We start from the raw sequence: 21873 nt of genomic DNA on the forward strand, positions 1-21873 counted from the left end.
AACAAGGCACAGTGTAGCCTGGTGGTGGTTTTATACTGGTGTGGGGTGTTCTCATGGGATGGGTCCACTGCTCCACCTAAACACATCATTAACCGATGCTTGCTACATTTCATTGCTTGATGACCATTTGCAGCCCTTCATAGACTTCGCTACAGGGAGACCTACAAGATATTCATTCCTGTCCCAGGACTTTTGGCACGTCCACGTATAGGGAGCAGCTCCCTATATGACCCATCTGTCCTTATATCTCTGCGCAGTGCTTCGGGTCCAGCAGATGCTCAGGAAACGCTTGGCTTTATTCGAGGCAGAAAAGACTCCGCTAACAACGTTTCACCTCCCCCCGGTCCGGCAGAACCCCAGCAGACCACCACCATCCATGGTCACCTTCAGCTTCAGCATGACCAACGGGCTCACCGTAAAGGTACAGTACACCAATAACCACAAAACACAACCCTGTATACAAGGCATTTATGTGTACATTCTCCATAGGAGAGCAGCGCACAGACGCCCGATCCTTCGTCCAGCAGCAGACCATCTCGTAACGGCTCTTACCGGCCATAACTCCGCCATCGCCAGAGAGGACAACTCAATGCCGCTGCAGCACCCAGGTTCTCGGAGGACGATGACACAACAGCGCGGTCATAGCACTGTATCTACACCTGTCACAGCCAGAGCTGCATTTAGAATTCTGCTGCCTCCCACAATGCACTGCATTCTGGTGTAGCACAATGTAGAAGATACATCTAGCAATTGTGCAGTGCTCCGAGCAGCATCACAGCGGAGCAGGGAGTGCAGTGACACAAGTTCCTGCAGCCTGGCGTTAAACAGGAGATTAGAATTTGACTGCAGCCTTGGATGTGACTGGAGTATAAAACACAATGTAACCGCAGAAGGGCGACTGCAGCTTTGTCGTAAGCTCACAGAGCCGATATGACAATCTGACCAACATTGTGCGTCCGCAGTTGGTTGCACATCGCCTACAGATGGAGTCATCGAGGTATAAACTTTCGCCATGGTTCCGGTCCAGTTATGGAGTCTCCACGCTATCGTCCCGCATCTTCCTGCTGCTTCATCTCTGCAAAGTGCACGGCGGTCTGCAGAACGTCATCGAGGGTCTCGCTAGCGCCAGTTCCATTAGCCACGACGACAGTGCCTCCTGCTTTACCCCTCATTGCTGAGCAGACAGCGACGGCCCAATCAACAGCAGACAGACCAGACACGGAGCCCTGAAGAAGAGGAGGGAACGTGTGAGATCTTACCTTATGGACTACAACCCCCATCAGTCGCTGCTCACCTTCTGGACGTGGCAGGCGCAGAGCACTTTCCCAGAGCTTTGCTTGCTGAGCAGCATCACAGCGGAGCCGGGACGTCTGTCACACACCTGATTCACCAACTTCACCAGCACCTACCGGAGAGATAAAACCGTGGACGGGGGGACCCCACAAGCAGTGACATCATAGTGAGGTCATTGTCTGATGGGGAGTAGATCTCCACCTTGAAAAGGACCAATCCAGGACTCTGACTAACTGGAGTTTATGGGATAGTCGTATAGTACTGCAGTCACAGATCCTCCTGTGCGGAGGGCCGATCACTGCAGGCACCATAACATCTAATCAGGTCTTACGAAATCCCCCGTAATCAACTACTCACCGGAAGAGACTCCACGCTCACAGAGTCCACGATGACTGACTGATGGGGGGAGCACTTCTCTATGAGACTTTCAACTTTCTTCATGGCCTAAAACAGGGAATAAGTACAGATGAAGAGGCGCAGGCTGCCATAATGAGTCCACGTCAATAGAGAAGGCACTGTGTACATCCATTACTTATCCTGTACTGATCCTGAGTTATATCCTGTATTATACCCCAGAGCTGCACTCACTATTCTGCTGGTGGAGTCACTGTGTACATCCATTACTTATCCTGTACGGATTTAGGTTTGTGATGTAGCTGTGGAGTATAATACAGGATGTAACTCAGGAGCAGTACAGGATAAGTAATGTATGTACACAGTGACTCCACCAGCAGAATAGTGAGTGCAGCTCAGGAGTATAATACAGGATGTAACTCAGGATCAGTACAGGATAAGTAATGTATGTACACAGTGACTCCACCAGCAGAATAGTGAGGGCAGCTCTGGAGTATAATACAGGATGTAATTTAGGATTAGTACAGGATAAGTAATGTATGTACACAGTGACTCCACCAGCAGAATAGTGAGTGCAGCTCTGAAGTATAATACAGGATGTAACTCAGGATCAGGTCAGGATAAGTAATGTATGTACACAGTGACTCCACCAGCAGAATAGTGAGTGCAGCTCTGGAGTATAATACAGGATGTAACTCAGGATCAGTACAGGATAAGTAATGTATGTACACAGTGACTCCACCAGCAGAATAGTGAGTGCAGCTCTGGAGTATAATACAGGATGTAACTCAGGAGCAATACAGGATAAGTAATGTATGTACACAGTGACTCCACCAGCAGAATAGTGAGTGCAGCTCTGGAGTATAATACAGGATGTAACTCAGGATCAGTACAGGATAAGTAATGTATGTACACAGTGACTCTACCAGCAGAATAGTGAGTGCAGCTCTGGAGTATAATACAGGATGTAACTCAGGAGCAATACAGGATCAGTAATGTATGTACACAGTGACCCCACCAGCAGAATAGTGAGTGCAGCTCTGGGGTATAATACAGGATGTAACTCAGGGTCAGTACAGGATAAGTAATGTATGTACACAGTGACTCCACCAGCAGAATAGTGAGAGCAGCTGTGAAGTATAATGCAGCATGTAACTGATAACCCTGTCGCTGTCTTCACCTGTTGCTCTTGCACCTTGCGTAAGGCAGTGTTGGCGGATCTTTGAAAAGACTTGAGAGACACCTGCAGTTCCTTCCTCTGCCATTGAGGCATGGGGGTGTTGTCAACACTCTGAAATACACAAATATAAATCACCAATCACATGTCGGGTCGGGATCTCTGCTCCGACTCCTGTGTAGAGGCCACAACCTTTATATGCAGGCACAGCTCCCATTGAGGTCAGTGAGGGCTGCACTTGCAATTATCAGCGCCTTTAATACTAGTGTCAGTCCGGAGAACCCTCTGTGACATAAAGACATCAGCAGCACAAAGTCCAGACAGCTTTATGTCAGAGGATAGTCTAGACTGGATACAATTGTAACAAATGTTCAGCTGTGTGAGCAAGGCAGAAATAAGAGTGCAATCATTCACTGACAGCAAGCAGGAATTTTGAAGACGATGAGAAATTACAATGCAGAGTTTTTTGAAAGGTCGGAGAAGTTTTCATTACAAGACGTCTTTTTTCAGCCCTTCGGAATCTGTAAAATTCAGACAGAAGGCAGTAGAAGGCCCATGAAGCTATCCACATCAGCGATCGCAGATACGAGCGCGGAAAGCGACCTCACTGGGATTACAAGCAAGCATTTAGACGGGACGTTATAATCTAAAGCGCTCAAATTTCATTGGTCACTTCTAGAAATGAGCGAGTATACTTGCTAAAGGCAATTGCCCGACCAAAGGTTCGGGTGCCGGCGGCGGGCAGGGAGCTGCGGGGAAGAACGGGGCGGAACGGAGGGGAGATCTCTCTCTCCCTCTCCCCCCCCCCCCCGCTCCCTCCTGCTGACAGCCGCTACATCAGATGATCAATCCAAGCAGAAAAAAAAATTCTATCACACAATGTCCGATCTGTAAGTATTTTCGAATGAAAAATTGCCCATTCAAGTACATGGGAGCGATTAAAAAAAAACCCAAAAAACGGATTACACCTGTTTGATGCGATTGCAATCAGTTTTTATCCCATGTAACCATAGTAACTATTAAAAAAGTGTGTAGAACGTTTCTATACATCGTGTATAGATTTTCAGCCAAAATCATGTGAATAAACAGATTGCAATGAATGGGTTATTTTTATGGGCGCGTTCCATCTATATCGTAATAGGACGTAAAATCGCCCATGGGAGCGCACCCTTACGGACGAGTGTCCGCCCAACCACAGATTTAGTGACCGGAACGCACGGCATCGTAGGAGTCTAGATACGGTGAGGGTCACTGGCATCGGCGTATGTGGCCACGGAATGCGTTCATACGCAGTGCTAAAAGCCCATTGATGTATTTTGGGTAATTCCCGCCTGTGTCTTTATTACGTGCAGCATGTCCGATCGTGGTGCGCAATACCAGAAGATCGTGCGCTCACGTTTCCTACCAAGACTACAAAAAAAAATCCATGTAAATAAAAAAGCTAAGCAACAATTGCCATTTTCTTGTCATCTCGCCTCCAAAAGTGATCATAAAGTACCTGTCACTTCTTCTGTTCTGTGGACGGCCCGCACGGCTCGCTGTCAGACATGCGCAGTGCAGATTTTCTTTTAAAGCCCTGCATCGCCAGGCGATGACGCGGAAACAGCGACCTTTCCGCAATGTCAACTGCAGAAGGGCTGCGGATCGGACGGCTCCCATTAACTTCAATGGAAGCCGTCCGTGCGGAGCCCGCGCAAAAGTAGAACCTGCTGCGATTTTTTCCTCCACGAACGGAAAATTGTAATCGATTTCCGCCCGTGTGCAGGAAAAGGCGGTTTTCCATAGCATGCTATGAACGATATTGGCTGTGGAATTTGGAGGCGCTGCGCTCATATACCTAATAACCCGACTGGTTATCTACTAGTGGAAATGGGTCTTCAATGGATATTCCCATCTTGTACAGTGATGGCATAATGCTAGGATGTATAGGTGCGGGGTCCGATCTCTGGGACCTCCGCTGATCCTGAGAACGAAGGGCTGCAGCGCTGGTGTACGGCCTCTCCTAATTCTTCTCTGGACAGCAGCGCCCCCTGCTGTAATGAGAAGTGCAGCATTTACATCAATAGAGCGGTGCTGCAGCTCCCACTGTGCAGGGGCAATACCGTGAAGGTAACACAGCGCTGCAGGCGCAGTCAGCTACAGGTCTGCGGCGAAATCCAAATATTCCACTGACATTTTAAAAAACAGACTCCCCTTCCCCGCATTTTATCACCCATGTTCTTCACTTTGCTCCACTCACCTCTGAAAGTTGTCCGATCGCCCTGGAGAGCTGCTGGGCTTCGCTCAGGGTGGTAAGCCTCATCTTCATGCGTTCGCTCACGAGTTCCACCTCTCGCTGCAGAACGTGACCCGCCTCTCGTGCCTGCAGAGTACAATTATTACACAACAGTCATTCTGTGTGTCACTATTGTGGACAGTTTTGGCCCCCGATACCAAAGAAGGACATATCAGAGATTGGGGGGGTACAAAGACGGGCAAGTAATAAACGGAATGGGCGGAGGTGTGCATCTAAACTAAAGAATTGATTCAAATTGGGATTATTTAGTTTAAAAAAAAAAAAAGAGACGGCTGAGGGGCGACCTAATAACAATATATAAATACATGAGGGGACGATACAGAGATCTCTCCCATCATCTATAATATCCAGGACTGTAACAAGGGGGCGCTCTAATAACTATGTATAAATATATCAGGGGTCAGTACAGAGATCTCTCCCATCATCTATTATACCCAAGACTGTAACAAGGGGGCGCTCTAATAACTATGTATAGATATATCAGAGGCCAGTACAGAGATCTCTCCCATCATCTATTATACCCAGGACTGTAACAAGAGGGCGCTGTAATAACTATGTATAATATATCAGGGGACAATACAGAGATCTCTCCCATCATCTATTATACCCAAGACTGTAACAAGGGGGCGCTCTAATAACTATGTATAATATATTAGGGGCAATACAGAGATCTCTCCCATCATCTGTTTATACCCAGGACTGTAACAAGGGGGCGCTCTAATAACTATGTATAATATATCAGGGGTCAGTACAGAGATCTCTCCCATCATCTGTTTATACCCAAGACTGTAACAACGGGGCGCTCTAATAACCATATATAAATATATCAGGGGACAATACAGAGATCTCTCCCATCATCAATTATACTCAGGACTGTAACAAGGGGGTGCTCTAATAACTATGTATAAATATATCAGGGGACAATACAGAGATCTCTCCCATCATTTATTATACCCAGGATTGTAACAAGGGGGCGCTCTAATAACTATGTATAGATATATCAGGGAACAATACAGAGATCTCTCCCATCATCTATTATACTCAGGACTGTAACAAGGGGGCGCTCTAATAACTATGTATAAATATATCAGGGGACAATACAGAGATCTCTCCCATCATTTATTATACCCAGGATTGTAACAAGGGGGCGCTCTAATAACTATGTATAATATATCAGGGGTCAGTACAGAGATCTCTCCCATCATCTGTTTATACCCAGGACTGTAACAAGGGGGCGCTCTAATAACCATATACAAATATATCAGGGGACAATACAGAGATTTCTCCCATCATCTATTATACCCAGGACTATAACAAGGGGGCGCTCTAATAACTATGTATAAATATATCAGGGGTCAGTACAGAGATCTCTCCCATCATCTATTATACCCAGGACTGTAACAAGGGGGCGCTGTAATAACTATGTATAGATATATCAGGGGACAATACAGAGATCCCTCCCATCATCTATTATATCCAGGACTGTAACAAGGGGGCGCTCTAATAACTATGTATAGATATACCCGGGGACAATACAGAGATCTCTCCCATCATCTATTATACCCAGGACTGTAACAAGGGGGCACTCTAATAACTATGTATAAATATATCAGGGGACAATACAGAGATCTCTCCCATCACCAATTATATCCAGGACTGTAACAAGGGGGTGCTCTACATCTAGAGGAAAGGAGGTTTCTACACCGACATAGAAGCGGGTTCTTTACTGTAAGAGCAGTGAGACTGCGGAACCTGAGGATGTGGTGATGAAGAACTCGATAAAAGAGTACAAGAGGGGCCTGGACGCCTTTCTTGAGCGATACAATATTACATGTTATATCACTGATGACTTCAGGGGAGTCGGTGGTCCGGGGATTATTCCGATTGCCAGATTGGAGTCGGAAAGTAATTGTTTCCCTTAAAATGAGGAAATCGGGCTTCTACCTCATTGAGTGTTTTTGCCTTCTTGTGGATCAACATTGGGGCTAATAGGCTGAACTAGATGGACATAAGTTTCTTTTTTTCAGCCTTACATACTAGGCTACAATAAGATACAAGTGTAATCAGCAGACTAAAGACGTAACGGCAATCAGATGTGTGATATATAGTAATGTATCTGTTATCTGCTGCTGATAATACAGCAGATATATAACAATGGGATTATTATGGTAGACAGATTTATGATATATTAACTATTATATAGTCCTTAACCGTTGATAAGTAATTCCTCCAGTCCTCCGACGTATTTCCCCGCGGTTGTACAAAGACCGCCATGACGGTAATAAGACTTCTCACCGCCGTTACCCTCTCCGAATTACAAAACGTCTTACCGCATTGGATGATTAGGGATGTGGGCGAATATGGATGAAAGCCAGCTTATACCTGCGTGCCCTAGTGCTAGTACGGCTCCTCATGTATCCTTACAGGTACTCAGGGATCCACAATCCATGATATGTGGATACCAAACACTATAGCCCGGCTTGTAGCATGGGGCTGCATGTGACCAATGGTTCAGGGAAATCATGTTGGAGGAATACGAATGATAAATGCTGCTCTTGAGTAACTGGAGTGTAAGAACTGTGAATACTGCTCTGGAGGTGACCGGAGTGTAATAATGACGAATGCTGCTCTTGAGGCGATTGAAGCATAATAATGGTGAATGCTGCACTGAAGTTCACTGGAGTATAAGAACTGTGACTACTGCTCTGGAGGTGACAGGAGTGTAATAATGACGAATGCTGCTCTGGAGGTGACTTGAGTATAACAATGGTGAATGCTGCTCTTGAGGTGATTGGAGTATACGAATGTTGTATCTGAGCTCTAATTTTATACCCACCTGTTTGGCTTCTTCTCCGGTCACAGCAATGAGTCTAGTGATCCCTTTCACCAATGGTTTTTCTGAGACGATCACCACATCGTCAATGGCCCCCGTCCTGTGCAGATGTCTGGGTATGAGGAAAAGGTGACATGCGTCAGGGGTTTTCGGCTTTCACATCCCACCAGGGGGCTGTCTACTCATATAACCATGGCCTATGGGAGCTGTGATGTAACGGGACAGGGAGGATTGGGACCCCTCTACTTAGGAGCACAGACAACAGTGGTTGCCATGTAATGTGAGACCCCACTAATGTGCACAGAACGTCATCCGTAGTAAGTGTAAGGAGATCCTCACGTCCCGCAGCAGAGCTCCACAGATGTCTGCAGACCGTCCTCACAACTTGGATTCATCAGCTTCTCCACAGGGACCCCAACTGAGACCACACGCACGGGATCCGGGTACACCTGTCAGGAAGAGGCACATTAAGAAAGGACTATATAAATATGAAGTTGGGGAACGGTGGGAAGAGGAGCAGCAATCAGCCACCCCCAACCTGCAGCTCTCCACATACTGCAGAACTAAAACTCCCAGCATGTCCCTTTCCAGTGAGCTGCAGCTTGGAGATCCCTACTACAAAACTGGAACTGCCTGCTGGTTTCCCACTTGCCGGTGTCCCCGGCAGCTAATAACAAACTCATTCAGCTTTCTATCACACACCAGGGATACCTCTGCTGCCTCTGGCTATTTCGCTCTCTAGTGCACGGCCGATGTGGCTGACTTCTAGCACCTAATCTGGTTCTGCTCCCTATTCCCTATCAGGGAAAGGGTATGTAGCAAGCCTAGCATTCTGCCAGTAGTACACTGTCCTGTACTTCTTTACCCTGACTCCCATGCTGCATTACACTGCCTCTGGTCCAATCAGCAGAGAGGCAGCATCTGAATGTCCGCCGCTCTGCCTTCCCAGGACGATCAAATACTTAGAGACATTCTGGCCAAATGGTTAGCTAACCCACTAAATGTGTGTGTGTGATGTGTGCATATAAATACAGACACACACCCACAGTGTATGCAGATCTGTCAGCCTGCAGCTTGTGAGTGCACGGAAGGTGCCTGTGAAGATTGCCCCTCCCCCTGTAGCTATGGAAAGGTCCTTGTGTTACTACAGAAGCTCTGTACCCAACAACACAGAGTGGATTGAAGAGAAGCTGGAAGGGAGACCCCTAGTGGCAGCCACTTCAATTGTGATTTACAGTGGTAAAGCAACAACTTTTTGATGCACATATATTACAGAAATGGTGAGACTAACATATGCTAGTAGATGAGCAGAAGTTATACAAAAAGTTAGTGCCCCTCTATCTACAATTATGGGGCTCCCCATACTCATTGAGCCTTTGCTTTGTTTGCTTGGCTGCCTTGAGAAGGATGGGATTTTGTCTCATCCTCAGCCGATTCTTGGCCCCTTCCACCAATCGCTTCTCATTTATACGCTTCCCTAGCACAGATGGTGTAGCAACACCTCCCACAATACAACGCAGCAGAGTATCATACAGGAGGAGTAGGATAGTCTACCTCATCCACAGTCCTGAGACCCTGAATACACTTGGCGTCCGATAGCGGGATGTGTGCCGTATCAATCTCCAGATCCTCGGCGATCAATTCCTGCAGCAGCTTCTCCACCTCCTGCAGCTGCCGACCGCTCACCGCGCCCTAAAGATATAGATATATGCATATTATATATTTTGCAAACGAGAATGGTTTGGCATCAAATCTCCTTCATGTGATTCATTAGTCGCCTCACCGTGACGCTGACATCAAAGCGCAGGCGTTCTGCCGTGACATGTGACCCGCGCTGATTTGTGCCCTCGCCGAGGACCTGGCGCAGGGCAAAGTTCAGCAGGTGGGTGGCAGTGTGCTTTACCATACACGCCAGCCGCTGGCCCTAGGAGGGGGGACAGACAAGAACTATAAGGTATCGCTGATAGGTCATCATCACAACCTATAAGGCTTCTCCATATAGGATTTCTGAAAATCTGTGTACAGCGCTGCGGAATATGTGGGTGCTATATACAGGAATAAGGATAATACTAACAACACATTCCTAACAGGTTAGCGGAGGTCACAATCCACTGAACTGCATCGCAGGGCTAAACACTACAACCCCCGGGATGCAACGCAATACTCTGATGCGGTGTATTGTGGGAGATGTAGTTTTCCTAGATCCGAAATAAACACTACATTTCCCAGAATGCACAACGTTTGAGTGCTGCTTTGCATCCTAAGGCCATTCTCACACACGGGGTCGGCGATACGCAGTGATTTTTACCGGCGTTTTCAAATGCTGGTTACTGCGTTCAATAGCATTTTTAACGAACCCCATCATTATGATGGGCGATTAGGTGCGCTAAAAAGCATGAAAACTAGAGATGAGCGAGCGCACTCGTTTCGGGCGTTTTTGCACTCGAGCACCGCTTTTTCCGAGTAACTGACTACTCGGACAAAAAGATTCGGGGGGCGCCGGGGGGTTGCAGAGTGGAGTGGGGAGAGAGCGAGCTCCCCCCTGTTCCCCGCCGCTCCCCGCCCCGAATCTTTTCGTCCGAGTAGTCAGTTACTCGGGAAAAGCGGTGCTCGAGTGCAAAAACACCCGAACCGAGTACGCTCGCTCATCTCTAATGAAAACGCTACAATATACAGCACACGGTGCTTGAAAATGGCGGGGTTAGAAAAAAAACACATTTCAGCGCAGGTCGGCTAAGCCCAATTGAAATCAATGGGAGCGTTGTACCGCGGCGTTCAAAACGCTGTGGTAATCGCGGTAAAAAGCACGTGTGTGAGAGTGGCCCAAGGCCTCCCTCACGCTGGCGATCATGGTCTTGTCGCGAGGAAATCGCGGCAAAAAATAAAAAATAAAATCACATTTTTGTCCACGTGATTTCTGAGCGTCAGTGATGCTCTTTCCTGAAAACCGTTCCGCAGCGCAGCGCTGCCGCACGGGATTTGCCCACACGATAGACAACAGGAATGTTAAATATTAAAAATGCATCACATGAACATTGCAAGTTGATGCGCTGCGATGCGATAAACTGGAGGCTCCATAGGGAAACATGGGCCAGAAAAAAAACAGAAACGCAAAACGCAGAAAGATACAGCATGCAGCCATTTCTAAATCTTGCAACATCGCAGATGGGAATGAAGCAACTGAAAAGCCTGGGCTTCAAAATTCTGTATTTTCTGACAAAATCGCATCAATCAAAAATTGTGCGATTTTCTTACACGTGTGTCAGCTTAGCGGTGAAGGCATAATGCACTAAACTCTGCTGCGCTGCAGGGAGTCGTCGCAGTATTTAAGGCCCGCCCGCGCTGTCTTTTGCAGCATCTATTTAACATATGAGGTTCGGAGGTGTGTCCTGGCCTGACCGCGGGTCTTCAGACCTGAATTGGGAGCATCATTTATGCAGTGCAGCAGAGTTATTGCATTATGTCCTCACTGCTTAGCTGACACGCTACAACTACTAGGATGCAAACCAGATCTCCCCTGTGGTGCATTGTGGGAGATACAGTGTTTCCTCCTGATAAAGAGGCTCTTATCTGCCACAATGCACCATATCGCAGTACTGAATCGTGTAGGGTGTCAGCTAAGCAGGCATGACATACCAATAAGCTCCGCTGCATTGCATAGGAGGAGTTGTAGTGTTTACACCTCCTAAAGAAACTCACATCTCCAACTATGCAACACAGCGGGGTATAATGCTGCACCCCAGAGCTGTAGTGTGACAGCTGAGCGGCAATCACATAATGCTATAAACTTAGCCGCACGGCATAAAAGTTCCGCTATCAGCAGTGAACGCTACATTCCTCAAATATGTCACAACAGCATTGCATGAGTCGTAGGCTTCCGGTACGGTCTGATGTCCGGGCTCCGGTCGCATGGAGTTTTCTGCTTCAGCCACGGACATGTAACAACTCCCGGACTGCGATGCGACCCGAGCCCGGACATCAGACCGTACCGGAAGCCTACAACTCCAGCAATGCTTTGTCGTGACATATTTGGGCATTGTAGCGTTCACTTCTGATAGAGAAACTTCTATAACTGCAGCCAAGTTTAATGCCTTGTGCGCTCGCCACGCAGCTGTCACACTGCAACTCCTGGAATACCACGCAATATCCAGAAGTGGTGCATTGTGGGAGATGAAGCATCTCTAGATCAGAAATAAACACTACACTGCACTGCATCCCAGGAGCCGTAGCATCTATATAACAGAAGCAGATAATGCATTTCCCATAATGCCCGGCCTCGAAATAGTGCATTGCAGTTGGAATGTATTGGCACTACACAAGCACACCCTTAGGCCGCCTGCACACGAACGGGTTGGAATCCATAGCGGAATCCGACCCTGACAGCAGCTGGCGTCAGCGCATACCTGTCTTCTTTTTGTACTGCGGATGGCTGCGGCGAGCGCAGTACACGTTTTTTTTAATAATCTTTCCCGCACGGTCACTAGGTGAATGACAATTGCAGACGGGCCGCAGGCCGGGTGGCTTCAACTGACTTCAATGTCCGGGTGGTTACTGCATGAAAATACAACATGCTGCGATTTTTCCTCCGCTCACGGAAACTGCAATTGGTTTCCGCAAGTGCGCAGAAAGAATCGATTTCCCATAACATGCTATGAATGGCATTTGCTGCGGATTCGCTGTGCGGATGCCGACCGCGGATTCCACAATGCAAATCCGTTCGTGTGCAGGCGGCCTTAACGGTATGGCTGAGCATGCCTAATAGATTCTGCTCTGCTGCACTGCATTCCAGGAGTTGCAGTGTAGTATTAGTAAACACTGACAATGCACAATGTCTGAGCCTGCTCTGCAAAGACAATGAACCAGCAGGGGCTGCTCTGAAGGAGACATGAAACTAAATGTCCTATTTATGGGACGACGGTCATCTAAACGACTGCACAGGCGCTGATGATCTGTTGGGCAACAGATGAATGGGGGCTCATTCACATTAAGCAGGCGGTCGTGAACCACTGCCCATTTACACGTAATGATACGTCGTTCCGCATGCATTTACACTGAAAGCTAATCGTTCCGTGTAAAAGCACCTTAAGGCTTAGAGGGATCATGGATTCTGGTTTAGCGGTCAGCCATAAATACCTCATCCAGATACAGCGTCACACGATCGCCGACCCTCAGCGGTTCGGCGGCGGTTATCTCGTGCACTACGTAACCTCCCGCCATCTGTACAGACTCCACTGGGAAGAGGACATCCTGTAGGGAGGGTAGAGGGGGTGTAAGATGACAGGAAGGTAAGCAGAGGACATACAGCCAGACGCCTCTCACCTGCTCCCCTTCTCGTACAAAGTACCCCAAATCACAGCTCTGCCCCCCTTGCTCCGCGTAGTAACAGGTGCGGTCCAAGATGGCTGCGCAGCGCTGACCTCTGTCCACTGCAGAGAGTAAGGAGCGGTCCTTGTACAGCATCAGTACGGTGGCCTGGCAGGGAGCGAACACTACAGGGAAGACCATTATATGAGGATGATCACCGGTAAGGCGACTCTGTGGAAAGTAATGGCGGCCATCTTACCGTATTTCCCATCAGCCCCCAGTCTGTAGCTGTACTTTCGTGAATCGTTGGTGCTGGGAACGCCCTTGCGCTGCAGCTCAGCCAGAGAGTGAATGTCCAACTGCACCCGGGCTGGGGTGCCATCCGCTTGTTGATTTCTGACCTTCATCTGAATGCAGAAAACATGGAAGATATAAATCTGCACTGGGATGTAAAAAAAGAGGGCTAAACTAGATATGAATGGAATACTAAATCTACAGTGGAGACTGGCACGGTTGTGCGGCATTTCCATACTGACGACAGATCATATTCCACATTTTCTGATGTAGTCACACAGATTACTGGATGTTTAGTGACCGGACAGCTGGGCACCTATACTTATTCACTCTCTGGGTTCTCAGCCGGGTATGTGTGTGGTCACTGACCTCAGCCTCCTCCACAGCCAGCTGATCCAGAGCCGCCTTATCCAGGGACAGTCCTCTCTCCTCCAGCATCAACCTGATGAGGTCCAGCGGGAAGCCCAGGTTCCTGTACAGAGACCAAGCCACATCCACTGCGGAGAGATGGCATGAGTGCATACAAAGTTATGAACTAACCCAATCCCCATCCTATCACTAACCTGGAAACGTCTGATTGGCTCCTCCTTGCTGTATAGTCCGGTTGATGATATGGCGCCCCCGCTGGAGGGAGACCAGAAACATCTCCTCGTTTTCATTCAGAATCCTCATGATCTGAAACGAGCAAGAAAGTGACATCACAAACAGCCGGAAACACGCCGATCCCTGGTCCCAACACAACTTATATAGGGGCCACAGGCAGTCAGCTACCCCCTGATGACTTTTCCCAGGATAGTCACTGGATAAATTCCAATTACATGCAATATTTCTGCAACTTCAAAAAGTTGTGTAACTTTTTACCGGCTCAGTAATATACAAGAGATCTACGCAATCGGAAAATCATCTACTACTCGGTGAAGACTAAGTCATGTGACTTAGAGTCAAAAGGAGTCCTCATCATGGTGGCCATTGTGTTTAGTCCGTAACATGATACACTGCACCGAACTCTCAGCTGTTTGAGCAGGACTGAGTCTAGACAATTTTCAGACCTACTGCTGATTTTCTGGCCACTCACATATTACTGGGTGTTGAGCGAAGCGTTACTGACCTGTGATTTCTCACGCTCCAGCTCAGGATACGCCTCCCCCTGTAACACAGTCACGAAGTGTCAGCATTCAGCATCACAACTGAGCTCATATCAGGCTGAAGTGTCTCCACTTACCAAGATCTCCACCACAGTGGGAACCAAGGAGGACAACAAGCCAGGAGGAGCACGGAGAATCTCGGAGGAGTACCGGACGGCTCGGCGCAGGATGCGGCGCAACACGAGTCTGCAGAGCAGAGAAATCTCATTTACATACACCATATTAGGGACTTATGAGTTAATAGAGGCGGGACGCATCACTTGGCCGCAGTCTGTCGTTCTGGAGGACTGTCATATCCTGACCCTGACACACAAGTCATTGATATGAATGGACAGGGTGTAATACTCAATTTCCCCTGTTGGAGCGCTGCAGGGAAACTGAACACATACTGCTAGCAGATTACAGTTGATCTCTGGGGGTCTCAGAAGGCGGACACTTCTAACAAGTAGATTGTCCAAAATGGAGACTGCTTTTAACCTCTTTGTGACATAGCCTACGTAAGGATGCGACAATTTGGGGGGATTTTCTCTCCACATTTCAAAAGCCACAGGCCTCATGTCCACGGGGAAAAGAAGATTTTAAATTCGCAGCAGATCACCCGCATGCAGATCGGCACCCCATAGGGATGCATTGACCACCCGCAGGTAGATAAATCCCCGCAGATGGTTAATAAGAGTGAATTTAAAAAATCCTGGAGCATGAAAAAAAATGGACATGCTCCATTTAGGTGCGGGTCTCCCACGGGGACGGCTCAATCAGGCTTCTATTGAAGCCTATGGAAGCCGTCCGGATCCACAGGAGACCCGCGCCTGAATTAAACTCACCTGCTCCGGGCGATGCAGATCTTCCTTCCTTCGCGGCAGGATCTTCTTTCTACGGCCCGGCGGAGGTGCCTGGCACTTCCGCCAGGCCGAAGAAAGAAGATCCGGCCGTGAAGAAGAGAAGACCTGCATGGTTCACTGCGGGTAAGTTTATTCCTCTTTTCAGCCCTCATGTCCGCGGGGCAGGAGGGACCCGCTGCAGATTCTCCATGGAGAATCCGTAGCGGGCCTGATTTTCCCCGTGGACATGAGGCCACAACTTTTTTATTTTCCAGTCGACATGCCCTTATGATGGCTCGTTTTTTTGTGTACTGAGTTTTGGTACCTCTAATGTGTTGTATATCTTTTATTTATTTATTTATTTTTTTTACAGGGCATGGAGAAAAAAAAAACATCATTTCTGCCATTGTTTTTGGAGTTTTTTTAGAGCGTCAATCATAAACATGACGGCATAAATGACATGATACATTTTTTTTTTCTGCGGTTTGGTACGATTTAATTACTAAAATTCTATATTATTTTTTAGATTTTTTCACTTTTGCACAAAGTAAAACCCTTTTTATTCGGAAAATGCATATTTTTTTTGCATTCTTGCGTTCCACCTTCCATAACATTCTTATTTTTCGATGGGTGGAGCTCTGGGAGGGCTCGTTTTTGTGTGACAAGCTGTAGTTTTTATTAGCATCATTTTGGGGTATAAATGGCTTTTTTTTTTAAATCACTTTTAGGGTTCAGTCACATGAGCGATTTTCTACGTGCATGTATAGGCGTGTGAAGAAAGAAAAATATATATATCGCACTTTGCGCATAAAAAAAAAATAGCGTGACTGCGTCCATTGGCACCCATATGTTCTATCTTTTCCAGGTGCGAATTTTTAGCGTATGTAAAAGTCGCACATGTGACCGCTTCCATTGGAAACTATTGTTCTATATAGATGCGAAATAAACAAAAAAAGCATTTTGACTCAGCTTTATTTACAGCATTTGCTGTGCAGGATAAAAAATTATTATACAAGTCATTACAGGTGCAACAAAACAAAATGTAATTATTTTTAACAAAGAGGGGAAATTTTTTTTATATTACTATTTTTTACATCTTTATTTTTATAGACTTTTTATGTCCCTGTACAGGACTTGTAAATGTGAACCTATGATAATACATTGCAGTACTTGTATTGCAATGTATTATTGCATAAAGTAGCACATAGCAGAGGGCCAACGCTCCCTATGAGGGCTGACACAGAGGGAGTGCCCTCCCTCTGTGAACCCTTTACATGCCGCAATCAACAGCTTTTGAGCCTGCTCCATCCATAGGGCATAAGTCTACGTCCTGGGGAGGGAATGGGTTAAATAATATTAATGGGTTGGGGAACAAAACTATGGTGTGGTAGTACGCTATAGGGTTTCTATAGTGGATCCCTGGATTATTTCTCCCTTCGGAGTAGTCTGGATCATGTCTCTTGATAACTTGATGCAGCTATCCTTCCACTAGCATGGAGCTTATGGGTGCCGATATTGAAAAGCGGCAATACTGCCTCCAAGTGGCAGACACCAGACTCACACTAAGGATGAATCTAGGCATTCCCGTGAATGTGGAAGACAAGGAGTTACACTAAGATGTAGCGGTTTTTTTCCATCATGTCAGCACTCACTCTGCTCCGGACATCCCAGGGTACACCCCATCAGCAATGCAGACGGACAGAGTCCTGATGTGATCGGCCACCACACGATAAGCCATGTCCACGTGATGTGCGTCCTCCATGCCCAACTTATCCTGGTACGGAGGGGCCTGAGAGCCCTAAGAGAAATGTCCATTGGTTCAGGTCACGTAAGAAATGTTTTCAGTGGACGATCAGAGAACGTGATCCGTGACACTCACCCGCTCGATGGCACTCAGAATGGGCGTGAACAGGTCTGTGGTGTAGTTGGAGCGTTTTCCTTGAAGGATGGTGACCAGCCTCTCCAGTCCCATCCCTGTGTCCACATGACACTGCGGCAGTGGCATGAGGCGCCCATCTGTCTCCCTGCCCATAAAAACATGAACACTAAGTTAAAGTTATCATTACCTACCTGTTCCACTTTATGAATGTCAGGTTCTAGATTATCATGACCTACATGCAACCTGTAATACTTTATAAATATCAGGGTCTAGATAAGCATGACCTATCTGTAACACCTTTTAAAGATTAGATTCTAGATTATCATTACCTATGTGTTACAGCTCAAAAATGCCAGGTTCTAGGTTATTATGACCTACCTACATAAACTTTATAAAGTGTAACAGGTAGGTCACAATCATCTAGAACCAAGCATTCATCCAGACTAGGTTCTGGATTATTACCACCTACCGACTACACTTTAAAAACAAATGGTTCTGGATTAGTATGACCTACTTTGTTAAACTTTATAAACACCAGGTTCTAGAATATCTTCACCTTCCTGTTATACCTTCTGAACAATAGGCACTAGATTATTACAATCTGCCTGATACTTTGTAAGAATACCAGGTCCTGGATCACAACTACCTATTACATAAACGCCTGGGTCTAGATACCACCCCCTACCTGTCAATATCTATTCAAGATGTCTTAGAAATCTAGGTTCTGAAATATAATAATCTACCATTTACATTACACGAGGATCTGGTTCTAGATTATCATGAACGATCCGTCATAATGCAACATTAAGAGGTCCTTGGTTATTGTGATCTGCCTGTTACACTTCATAAATACAAGTCCCAGGACAAATAACAATTATGTACTGTTAGAATCACAGGTTCTAGATTTTTCTTGATTTATGTAATATACTCCATGAGCACCGGGTTCTAGATTATGGTGACCTATTGTCTACTAATTATAAACTTCAGGTTCTAGATTATCAAAAAGAAGTATTCATTACATGAACACTTGGTTTTAGATACCATAACCCACCTCTTGTATTGTATTAGAATCAAGTTCTAGAGTATTAGGATCCATTACACTGCATGAACACAAGACTGTGTATATTAATGAACCATTATTTCATACGAATACCTTGTTCTAGATAGTCCCCACCTACTTAATGTATTAATGACAGGTTCTAGATTATTAAAGCCAATTCATTGTAGTGTATGAATGTTGAGTTCTTGGTATAACCACATATCCAGTACGAGATAATGGTGACCTATCTTCTACATGTTCTAGAGTATCATCGCCTATCAGTGGCAACTATTAGACTAGAATAATCTACTTTTTACACTGCATATAGAGCAGGTTTTAGATTACCATGAATTATATTTGCTGGGACATCAGATTCTAGATGGTCATGGCCAAGCTCTAGGTACGAATACATATAGTAACCCTACTGATATGATCACCAGGTTCTAGATCATTAAACCCTTCCCCCACAATACATGAACCTCAGACTGTATATCAGCACTGACCTACCTGTTATACTGCATGAACACCAGGTTCCAGATCTCCACGACTTCAGGGCTATCCCGGTTCACCAGGGCTGCAGCATTTCGACCTCCAATGTGATCATAGTGGATCTCTGTGCAGGGCCCGCAGGGGCCCGTGTCCCCCATTTCCCAGAAGTTTTCCTTTAGACCAAATGGCAGGATACGTGAAGCTGGTACCCTAATGAGGGAAACACAAATGAGGAGATCCTCCAGGCTGATGGATATGGATATGGCCCTGGTTATACAGACCTCTGCAATCCATATCGTACTGGACTTACCCTAGGCTGAGCCAAATCTCCTTGGTCTCCTCATCTGCAACAAGGCCGAGCTCTTGGTCTCCCCGAAAGTATGTGACATAAAGGCGCTCAGCTGGGATCTGGTAACCGCATGTCAGCAGCTCCCACGCCATTCTACATGCTTCTTCCTGCAGGAAAACAACATGAGAAATACAGGGTCACATCAGGGAAGGGGCAGATAGTTGGCATGTGGTGACATCAGATACAACCCGGGGCCGATGCGGGCGGTGACATCAGATACAACCCGGGGCCGATGCGGGCGGTGACATCAGATACAACCCGGGGCAGATGCGGGCGGTGACATCAGATACAACCCGAGGCAGATGCGGGCGGTGACATCAGATACAACCCGGGGCAGATGCGGGCGGTGACATCAGATACAACCCGGGGCAGATGCGGGCGGTGACATCAGATACAACCCGGGGCAGATGCGGGCGGTGACATCAGATACAACCCGGGGCAGATGCGGGCGGTGACATCAGATACAACCCGGGGCAGATGCGGGCGGTGACATCAGATACAACCCGGGGCAGATGCGGGCGGTGACATCAGATACAACACGGGGCAGATGCGGGCGGTGACATCAGATACAACCCGGGGCAGATGCCGGCGGTGACATCAGATACAACCCGGGGCAGATGCCGGCGGTGACATCAGATACAACCCGGGGCAGATGCCGGCGGTGACATCAGATACAACCCGGGGCAGATACCGGCGGTGACATCAGATACAACCCGGGGCAGATACCGGCGGTGACATCAGATACAACCTGGGGCAGATACCGGCGGTGACATCAGATACAACCCGGGGCAGATACCGGCGGTGACATCAGATACAACCCGGGGCAGATACCGGCGGTGACATCAGATACAACCCGGGGCAGATATGGCCAGTGACATCAGATACAACCCGGGGCAGATATGGCCGGTGACATCAGATACAACCCGGGGCAGATATGGCCGGTGACATCAGATACAACCCGGGGCAGATATGGCCGGTGACATCAGATACAACCCGGGGCAGATATGGCCGGTGACATCAGATACAACCCGGGGCAGATATGGCCGGTGACATCAGATACAACCCGGGGCAGTTATCGGCACCGTCATAAGATGCAACCCATGGCAGATATCGTCGCCATCATCAGATGCGACCCGGAGCAGATATTTGTGGTGACATCAGCTCTGGGGTCACTTTCATACCTTGAAGTAATCTCCAAATGACCAGTTTCCCAGCATCTCGAAGAAGGTGTGGTGATAAATGTCGCGGCCCACGTCCTCCAGGTCGTTGTGCTTTCCCCCGGCTCGCACACACTTTTGACTGTTCACCACCCTGCGGTACTGCACCAGCTTGCTGCGAGGGTCCGCCGTGCCCAGGAAGATGGGCTTAAACTGGAGGAGGAGAAGAAGAATAGAACCTAACTTTCGGACCACCAGAGACCGAGGACGGTCGAAGGCCATTATTTATGTAATGACGTCTATTTGCAGCATATTAACCCCTTGATGCAAAATGACATAAATGAGCGTCTTCTGTGCGGTCTATTTACCACAGAATCACGTAGATATGCGTCATTCTGAGCGCGCCGGCCTGGGCGCCATTCCCATGGGATCTCCACAACAGCCTGGATAAGACTGAAAGCTGCAACTGACAGAATCAGAGATGGCCCAGATCCCTGCTGTTTAACCCCTTAGATATACGGTTAAACGGAGGGAGCTCAGTCTGTAACCCCGACACTTTGTCATCTCAGCGACATATTCCACATGACATTTAGGGCTATTCACACAAGTGAAATGAACCAGCAGCACCATTAGTGATCCATGTACCGGCGTGCATGTATAACTGCACTAGGCAGATAATAATACAGTATTATATGCAGGTTATTATAATACACACTGTATGACACATAATAAGCCTGTCATTGGTTGCATCCCCTGTCAATCATCTCAGTGGCTCCGCCCCGCCGCTTCCAGCACCTTGACAACCTCTACACACGCCCCTTAAATAACTACAGCCAATCGAGCACTGCGTTAGCTCCCACGTGACTTCACCTGGTTCATCCCTGCGTTCACGAAGAGCAGACTAGGGTCTCCCCGAGGCCGTACCGAGGAGGACGGGACGTGCCGGTGTCCATGCTGCTCCTCGAAATAGCGCAAAAAAGTGCGGCGAATGGCGGCAGAGGACGGGGAGGCCGCTGAAGACAGGGACCGGCGACCGCACGATACACAGCATGTCAGTCCCTGCAGCAAGCGCCAGGGAGCCGCCATCTTGCGAATGGCAAAGACACAGTTACGCTGGTGGGGAGCAAGGTCACTTCCGGCCTTTTCCTGCGCATGTGCACTATAGGTTTTGGATTGAGAAACTTTATTAAATGGACAGAATTTGATGCGTAGTTGAATTTGGAAACTTTATTAAATAACAAGCAGTAGGGTTTCCTTTTTACACATTCATAGGGCACAGGACTTGACGAGGGAATGGATAGTGGAACTCGATTATTTATCATGTCACCGAGAAATCTAAATCGATCAGGGATTATAAAAAGTCTAATGCAACTTTTTGCTTGGCTGACGCAAACCAGCAAATAGCGCCAACATTTTTGGAAATCGAGAAAAAAAAAGTTCTAA

At 47.4% G+C, this 21873-nt stretch overlaps 1 protein-coding gene across 1 annotated transcript; it reads right to left on the bottom strand.

Moving 5' to 3' along the window:
• Window positions 1–453: 453 nt before the first annotated feature.
• On the bottom strand, window positions 454–21584 carry AARS2 (alanyl-tRNA synthetase 2, mitochondrial). The gene is given in 23 exon segments (XM_066595246.1): window positions 454–1226; window positions 1295–1405; window positions 1651–1737; window positions 2828–2938; window positions 5064–5186; window positions 7957–8065; window positions 8293–8402; window positions 9508–9645; window positions 9737–9877; window positions 13087–13200; window positions 13273–13442; window positions 13517–13664; window positions 13921–14048; window positions 14115–14226; window positions 14660–14698; window positions 14774–14882; window positions 17170–17315; window positions 17397–17541; window positions 18943–19134; window positions 19235–19380; window positions 20455–20643; window positions 21301–21542; window positions 21545–21584. Coding segments are annotated over 23 exon segments (3033 nt in total). The 3' UTR covers window positions 454–1043.
• Window positions 21585–21873: the final 289 nt, after the last annotated feature.

This window comes from Eleutherodactylus coqui, chromosome 3, assembly GCF_035609145.1.
Source record: "Eleutherodactylus coqui strain aEleCoq1 chromosome 3, aEleCoq1.hap1, whole genome shotgun sequence".
Lineage (NCBI taxonomy): Eukaryota > Metazoa > Chordata > Amphibia > Anura > Eleutherodactylidae > Eleutherodactylus > Eleutherodactylus coqui.